This window comes from Sorex fumeus, unplaced genomic scaffold, assembly GCF_029834395.1.
Source record: "Sorex fumeus unplaced genomic scaffold, SorFum_2.1 ptg000047l, whole genome shotgun sequence".
Taxonomy (NCBI): domain Eukaryota; kingdom Metazoa; phylum Chordata; class Mammalia; order Eulipotyphla; family Soricidae; genus Sorex; species Sorex fumeus.
Window position 1 is genome coordinate 34,854,283 of NW_026606104.1, and position 8,911 is coordinate 34,863,193.

The 8,911-nt window shown below is 53.6% G+C and overlaps 1 protein-coding gene across 1 annotated transcript in view; it reads left to right on the forward strand.

Moving 5' to 3' along the window:
* Nucleotides 1–6,149, forward strand: part of PADI4 (peptidyl arginine deiminase 4) — a 40,347-nt gene extending 34,198 nt beyond the window's left edge. Inside the window, exons 14-16 of the mRNA XM_056123597.1 lie at nucleotides 1,335–1,405; nucleotides 1,751–1,894; nucleotides 5,916–6,149. Of these exons, the coding sequence (XP_055979572.1) occupies nucleotides 1,335–1,405; nucleotides 1,751–1,894; nucleotides 5,916–6,149 (449 nt within the window). The remainder of the gene's footprint in view (nucleotides 1–1,334; nucleotides 1,406–1,750; nucleotides 1,895–5,915) is intronic.
* Nucleotides 6,150–8,911: the final 2,762 nt, after the last annotated feature.

The following is an 8,911-nucleotide window of genomic DNA, read 5'->3' on the forward strand; positions in this document are numbered from 1 at the left end:
AGGGTGGGGAGGGAAACTCAACCCCCCCACCAGGGGCCCCGGTGAGGACAGCCAGGCGCGGGGACAGGAGACTCTGCCAAAAATAATAATAATAATAAACAATAAATAAAGGTGTTGGCATCTCAGGTGCTCACAACAAACCCGTTGTGGGGGCCAAAGAGATGACTCAGTGGGCAGAGCATGCAGGAGGCTTTGGTTCTATTCCTGGCACAATGGGGCCGCCTGAGTTCCACCCAGAGCAAACTCTGAGCACTGAGTCAGGAGTAGCCTCTGAATACCACTGGGTGTGTTCCCACACCAAAAAACTTTTAAAAGCCCCCCGTGTTAAACAGGAGTGATTGCTGTTCTGTTTCATCCTTGGTAAACTGGGTCTCCCTTACCCCCACACACGTCACTTGTACCTACTGGGTAGAGGAAATTCGATCTCTGAATTCATCTGACTTTCTTTCTTTCTTTCTTTCTTTCTTTTCATTTTTTATAATTTTATTTATTGAATCACCATGAGAGCAGTTACAAAGCTTTCAGGTCTAAGTCTCGGTCGTACAATGAAAGACCCGTACCTTCACCAGTGCCCATTCTCCACAACCAAAAACACCAGTATGCCCCCATCCCACACCCTCCCCTACCTGTGGGGCAGATGATTTCCACATTACTCTCTCTCTACTTTGATCACATTCAGTATTTCGACACCAGGCCCACCATTACTATTTGAGATTTTCCCCAACACTCAGATCTGCTGAAAAGGCAACAGTAGGCAATTTGTGTTCTGTTGCTGGTTATGAATAACATATGATGTCATGTGGCTGCAGTAGGGCCATGTGATTTTGAAATTCTGAATTTTAACACTTAAATCTGGAAGGATTTCTGCCAAAAGCCACTGGGTTTCGAGATTTGCTCCTGAGTCTCTGGGATCATGGCCGTTGAGCAGCTTGATCAGGGGCCAGAGAGGCCGTTCTCGTGGGCGATGACTTGGGGTCTTGTTGGGGTGGGGAGGACAGGCCCGGCTCCACCCCCATCCCATGAGGCCCAAAATGTCTCATCACTACGGGCCCAATGGTCTCTGGAGGATGACGGCCACTGAGCCACCAAGGGGGAGCAGGCGGAGGGACAATATCCTTTCCCCCCTGGGGTGGCCTGGCGACAGTAACCTACTGCGGGATCCGAACGCATTTCTGCCAAAAGCTGCTGGGTTTCACGATTTGTTTCTGAGTCTGTGGGATCAAGGCCGTTAAGCAGCTTGATCAGGAACCAGAGAGGCCGTTTGTGGGCGATGACTTGGGGTCTCGTTGGGGTGGGGAGGACACTTTCTTTCTTTCTTTCTTTCTCCATTACAGAAACAAAACAGCAGAAAATAAAGGACATTCTGTCCAACAAGAAGTTGCGGGAACACAATTCCTATGTGGAGGTACTAGCCTGGGTGCCCAGAGTGGGGCCGCTGACCCCTAACCCACTCCCCCTGCTGGAGGCATCATGGCTAGACAGAGCAGCTGGCTCAGGTCACAAGAGAAAGAGAAAGAGGGGCCCCAGCCCCTCTCACCCCCAGAGGAACACACACAAGGTGACCAGTGGGAAAGAGAAAAGGCAGATGCCCAGAGTCAGGGAAAGGGAGACCCTCGATGGGGGATGTAGTGGTCACTCAGAGACACAGGGCTGAGCAGAGCTGGGGCAGGGCAGGGAAACCAATGGCTCTTCCCTAGCCAGCACTGGGGCCCCAGGCAGCCCCACCTCCCCGTCCCCTCCCGCCCAGCAGAGCTGCATCGACTGGAACCGGGAGGTACTGAAGCGAGAGCTGGGCCTGACGGAGAGCGACATCGTGGACATCCCTCAGCTCTTCAAGCTCCAGCGGGAGGATGCTGGAGGGCCCCTCAAGGCGGAGGCCTTCTTCCCAAACATGGTGAGGAGGCGGCCTCGGGGGGGATGTCAGAGGCCAGGCAAGTGGTGACTGCCAGGCGTGGGTTACCCATGCAGGGATGTCTGCTCTGCGCGGCACACACCGGGGCTGTGTGACCCTGGGCAGCCCACCGAGCACAGAGGCCGCTCACAGAGACAGGGGCAGGCAGGGTCTGCGGCTGTGAGGAAGAGCACACGGTGGGCGATGGAGATGCCCAAAGAAAGGGCTGATGAGCTTGTGTTTTGCATGCAGAGTCTCAGCTCCATCCCCAGCACCCTGGGGTCCCCCCTCCCCAGCCAGCACTACTAGATGTGCCCCCAAGTTCACAAACACGAGGTTCAGAGCCAAGGTCTGCCTGCAGAGCCCAGGCTCCTAGCAGCCCCTGTTCTGTCTTCCTGGGCGTCCCTGCCACCCACAGGCCCCTCCTGGGCTGCATTTGGAAGGAGGTGGGTGAAGGTGGGGGCACCTCTTCAGTCTGGGGGCCTGGGAGGCCTCTCTCCACAGTGAGGCAGCCCTGCCCAGGTGCGGTGCCCTCCTGCAAATGACTGTGAGGGGAAACTGGCCTTCGTCAGAAATTCTGAACAGTGAACCCCAGCACCATCGGGGACTCATTAATTGTGGAAACTTTGGTTTGCTTTTGGTTTCTGGGCCATGCAGTGCTGGGGGGTCTGAGCCTCCTGCATGCAAATCTCACACTGCAGGAGCTTCCTTCTCTGAGCTTTCTCCCAGCACCAACCCCCCCCCCCCCACCTACACACACACACACACACACACACACACACACACACTTTTGGGGCAAGAAGGCTTTGTAGCTTCCCCTCATCCTGCTCCTGCATCTTCCAAGAACACTTGAGACACATCACCCTTTTCTACTGGGGGTCCTCAGTCACCCCTTCCCCACCCCTGGGCCAGAGGGTTCAGAGAAGAACCAATAATTCCCACACAGTGGGTTGTTTTGGATTTGTGGGGTTTTGGTTTGTTGGGGGTTTTGGACTTTTTGGGTTTTGGGGTTTTTTTTTTTGGCTCTCTTACATGGAGTGGGCGGAAGTGCAGTGAATCAAACCCATACATTAGCAAGTCAAATGCTCTACCACTGACCCCATCCTTAGCTCCAAAATAATATCTAATTTACTTATTGGGGAGGCCACACCCCAGCACTCGTAGCACCATGTTTGGGGAGCCTTGCAGAGCCAAGAAAGGAAGCTGGGACTCCTGCATGCTCAGCCAAATTTGTACTCAGCCTTCTGAGACCTCTCCCTGCCAGCACAGGGTTTCCAAACTGGGTTCTCTAGAACCTTGGGGTTCCAAGGCAGTGCCTCAGATTCAGGGTTCACAGTTGTTCTGTTTAATGCATTGAGATTCTGCAAAGACTCTAGTTAGAAAGAAGATTCTGGGATGGAGTGATAGCACAGCAGGTAGGGCGTTTGCCTTGTACGCGACCAATCCGGGTTTGATTCCCAGCATCCCATATGGTTGTCCCCTGAGCACCATCAGGAGTAATTTCTGAGGGCAGAGCCAGGAGTAACCCCTGTGTATCACCAGGTATAACCCAAGAAGCAAAAAAAAAAAAAAAAAAAAAAGGTTCTGTGGACAAAACAACTCACCCCTCCTGCTGAATACAGTGCAGTGGGCCTGCAGTGAATAGGTGCTTCTCTGCTGTAGCCCAGCCTGTTTTCCTACTCAGCAAAGAAAGTGGATCTAGCCACTGGGTGCTGAGGCAGCGCCGAGGAAGATGCAGCAAGCAGAGAGTTGACTCTAGGCCTTCATGGGGGAGAAGCCTGGGCAGAAGCCACGACCCACCCCAAGAACCCACAGTGGGAGGTGGGAGAGGACTCAAGAATGTGCAAAGGGGTTGGAGAGATAGTACAGCAGGGAGGGCGTTGGCCTTGTATGCCACTGACCTGGGTTCGATCCCAGGCATCCCATATGGTTCCTGGGCACCGCCAAGAGTAACCCCTGATCATCACTGGGTGGGTGTGACCCAAAGAGCAAAGAAGGATGAGGAGGAGGAGGAGGAAGAAGGAAGGAAGGAAGGAAGGAAGGAAGGAAGGAAGGAAGGAAGGAAGGAGGAAGGAAGGAAGTCAACTGGTAGAGAAAGAAAGAGAACAAGACCTATAGCCGGGGCTGAGTCTAAGCAGTGACAGGGACCCAGAAACCTACTACTGATGCCTCCTGCACTCTCAAGTCGCCTGAGAGTGGCCCTGTCTCCAGTCCTCAGAGCCCGGTGGCACCTCTGGCCTCACTTCCCCAAGGAGGCTCAGAGACACAGTGACTTGCTTGCAGTCACAGAACTGGGGAGCAGCACGTTGACCCCAGGCACATGTCCTTGTCTTTCCACCTCACCAGGCCTCCTGGAAGAAAACAAGTCATTTGTGCTGTAACAATACGCTGTAACAAACTCATCCATTCAGCAGAGCCTGAGTACATGCCCGCCTGTGCCAGGCAGGCACGGGGATGCTGGAAACATGGGGAGGGCAACAACTTGCCAGAGCTGCAGGATTCCATGGCAGCAACCCTGAAGGGGCACATTTGAATTGGGCCTCGAGCAAGAGTTTGCCAGAAAGTGGCAGATGGGAGAGGTCAGAGTGATAGCACAGCAGGAGGGTGTTTGCCTTGCACACAGCCAACACAAGTGCAATCCCTGGCACCCCATGTTGTCCCCTGAACACTGCCAGGAGTGATCTCTGAGTGAGTCAGGAGTCAGCCCAGACCATCGCTGGGGGTAAGTGACCCCCAGACCAAAAAATATAATAATAATAAAATAAGAGGCCAGAGCAAGAGGAGAGCCCAGTTCTAAGGACATACACACACTCACAGTCCCACAGACTTAGGCCTATGTCCTAGCCAGCTGGTGGAGCCCTCTTTACCTGACAGAGTCTCAGTTTCCTCATCTGTGAAGTGGGGTTATTACTAATCTGTGAGGGTCAGCCAAGGAAGGGGACAAAGTGAGAGCTCAGCTGTCTGAGTACAGGCTTAGGACGCCGGAGCCACGCCTCTATCCCCAGCATCTCAGAGACTCCCAGCACAGAGCCAAGAGTAGCTCCTGCCTGAATGTACCCCAAGAACTTTTTTTGCTTTTTGGATCACACCCAGTGATGCTCAGGGGTTACTCCTGGCTCTGCACTCAGGAATTACTCCTGGCAGTGCTCAGGGGGCCATATGGGATGCTGGGAATCGAACCCAAGTTGAGTGTGTGCAAGGCAAATATCCTACCCGCTGCCCTCTGTACTATTGCTCCATCCCACTCTAAGAATTTTTTTAAATAATTTTAAAAGCCAGAGATGTAGAGCACTTGCCTTTCACACAGTTGCCCTAGATCCCCGGCATCCCATAGGGTCCTCCAAGCACCACCGGGAATAAGTCCTGAGTGCAGACCAGGAGTAAGCCCTGAGCATTGTTGGGTATGATCCCAAATCTGATAATAGTAAAAATAATAGTGCAGATAATGAGTTTGTCACTTTATTTTTTTTGATAATTTTTTAAGTCATACAATGATCCAACACCCATCCCCCTACCAGTGTACATTTTCCACTACCAATGTCCCCCATTTCCTTCCCATCATCCCCCAACACACACACACACACACACACACACACACACACACACACACACACACCCAGCCTGCCTCTATGGCATGCACTTTTCTTCTCTCTCTCCTTCTGTGCATAATGGTTTGCAATACAGGTACTAAGAGGTCATCATGTTTATTCAGGGGATTCAGTGTTTTTATCAGGAAGGTAAGTCTGGAGTAGCTTTTTTAACTGAGTAGAAGCTTTGGGGTGTGAAGGTGACTGCCAGGGCTTCCGGAAGAACAGGGAGGTGGGGAGAAGGTAACCTATCACGACCCCGAGAAAGCCTGGAGATTTCAGTCACAAAACCCACATATCGGAATTTTCAGCAGATCATATCACGGTGAGGTCCATTCCGAGATGGCGGAATCGGTAATAATGTTTTCAGTGGAAAGAAAAGGGAGGGAGGGCAGCCGAGGAAGCATCGGTGCTGACCCTGTCCCACCCCCCGGCAGGTGAACATGCTGGTGCTGGGCCAGCACCTGGGCATCCCCAAGCCCTTCGGACCCGTCATCAACGGCCGCTGCTGCCTGGAGGAGAAGGTGCGGGCGCTGCTGGAGCCACTGGGCCTGCACTGCACCTTCATTGACGACTACTACGCCTACCACATCCGGCACGGGGAGGTGCACTGCGGCACCAATGTGCGCCGGAAGCCCTTCCCCTTCAAGTGGTGGCACATGGAGCCCTGAGCCCCCACCACTCCCTCCCTCCCCCAGAAGCTCCCAACCAGAGACTATAGTCACTGCCCTGGGCACAGCAAAAGCTCTCATGGACATCTCTGGATCCCTGGATGCTCACTCTCCTAGGGATGGCTTTCTGCATTTTCCTGAGGGTCCCTCGACCCCCAGGGTCCCCTCTGGAAATCACATCATGGTCCTCGCATTGCAAAACTCAGCTCTGCTGTCAGAAGCTGCAGTAAAGTATCATAGTCACGTGGCGGGGTGGGGGGTTCCACTTCCATTCACTCCCTCGTCGTCAGGGTATGTGGAGTTCACAGGCCTAACTGCACCATTTGCTCCCAGGGCTTCTAATTGGTATAAAAATTCTTCCATGCTTGGGGCTGGGGCGATAGCACAGCGGGTAGGGTATTTGCCTTGCACGTGGTTGACCCAGGTTCGATGCCAGGAATAACCCCTGTGCATCGCAGGTGTGCTCCAAAAAGCAAAAAAATAAATTAAAATTCTTCCATGGTCTAGTTGGTGGTAAGCCTTGGAGGGAGAGAGAGGACTGCCCACCCCCTCACCCCTCAGAGTATATTATATTCTTGCTAAAAACAGTGTTGAAAACTGCTTCCAACTGCCGACCAGACCAGCATGAGCCTGGAGGCTGTGGGACAAAGACTGAGCCCCTCTGTAGTTTTGTTGTCGAATTTGGGCCCAGAGCAATGGGAGGGTCCACGGGTGGTGATTTCTGCAATAGTCAAAGCTCCGCGTTCAACCTCAACTCCCCCCAGGATCCCCCAAGAGTTGACCCCTAGAGCTGGAGAGATAGCACAGCGGGTAGGGCATTTGCCTTGCATGCGGCCGACCCGGTGTTCGATTCCCAGCATCCTATATGGTCCCCTGAGCATCGCCAGGAGTAACTCCTGAGTGCAGAGCCAGGAGTAACCCCTATGCATCACCAGGTGTGACCCAAAAAGCAAAAATCGAAAAAAAAAAAGAGTTGACCCCTGGTATCTTCAGGGAGCTGGTTCCAGGACTCTCGTGGATGCTGGAGCTGCTGTGAGCAGGAAGCCCCAGAGCAGAGCAAGGGCCCCTGGAGATCTCGCCAAGCTCCTTCACACCCAGGAGAGCCTCCACCCACCAGGCTGCGGTGCCTCCTCATTAGACAGAGCCCAGCCAGGGTGGGGAGGGACAGTACTTCCACACCGTTCTGCCCCAGAGCCCAGCTCTCGGTGTCTTTCCCCAGTGCTAGAGCAGAGAGAAGAACCGGGCAAGCATTTGGAGCGAGAATGGGTACACTCCGAGCAGCTTCTGCTTCCTTCAACCCAAACAGAAGAGGAGCTAGAGCAAAAGCACAGTGGGGAAAGCGCTTGCCTTGCAGCTGACCCCAACACCCCGACATGGTCCTCCGAGTCCCACCCGGGGTGATCAGTGAGCACAGAACCAGGACTAAACCCTGAGTACCACCTGGTGTAGCGCAATAGCTTACCCATGCCCCACCTGCCAAAATTTAAAAATAAATAAATAAATCGTTGGGGCTGGAGTGATAGCCCAGCAGGTAGGGCGTTTGCCTTTCACCGACCGACGAGGGTTCGATTCCCAGGATCCCATATGGTCCCCTGAGCACCGCCAGGAGTAAGTCCTGAGTGCATGAGCCAGGAGTAACCTCTGTACATCGCCGGGTGTGACCCAAAAACCAAAGCGATAGCACAGCGGGTAGGGCGATCGCCTTACACGCGGCCAACATGGCCGACCCGAGTTCGATTCCTCCGCCCCTCTCGGAGAGCCCGGGAGATGCCAGACACAGTAACAACAAAGTCTCCAATGGAGACGTTACTGGGCCCGCTCGAGCAAATCGACGATCAACGGGAGGGCCTTTACCTTTCCAAAAAATAAATAAATATAAAAATAAATAAATAAATTGTTAGGGCCTTCCTGGCCGAATCCCCCCCCCAAAACAAAGCCGTGATGACCCTTACTGCTGTGTGCTTAGAAGCCACTGGGGAGGCTCATTTTACTTCGAAATTTGAGTCTAAGGAGCAGGTCTCGCTGAGCACCTTTCACTAAGTGCTCACTCTTCTCTCCACACTCTTAGCCTCAGACTTCTTGTCACCACACCTCATGGCGGGGAGGGGGGGGGGGGGCACAAAGGACTGAAACCCACAGTGCAGGTGGGAGCTGGCTCAGCCCCTGTGGACCAGGATATGGACAGGAAACAGAGATGGGCAGCTTCTGCCTGCGTGAGACTGTGAGTGAGCAAAGCTACAGAAGGCTGGGTCGCTCTTGCATCATGTCTGTTCTGATAAAAAGGGAAGGCAGGGGGCTGGAGCGATAGCACAGTGGGTAGGGCGTTTGCCTTGCACACAGCCAACATGGCCGACACAGGTTCGATTCCCAGTATCCCATATGGTCCCCCGAGCACCGCCAGGAGTGATTCCTGAGTGCATGAGCCAGGAGTAACCCCTGAGCATCGCCGGGTGTGACCCAAAAAGCAAAAAAAAAAAAAAGGGAAGGCAGGAGGGGGAGGCACGCAATGGTCACAATGACATAGAAGGGACACCGGGCAGTGCCTCCATACAAGGCACCACATGGATAAGAGTCAGAGTCATCACAGGCAGGAAACTCTTATAACCCCCCCACACACGCACACACACGTGTCCCCTTTGAATGTGGACCATGCACAGATGCTGCCAATTTGAGAACCATGACCCACGCTTAAAACATGGTTCACGGGACTGAGGAGATTGTACAACAGGAAGGGCGCTTGCCTTGCCTGCAGCCGACCCTGA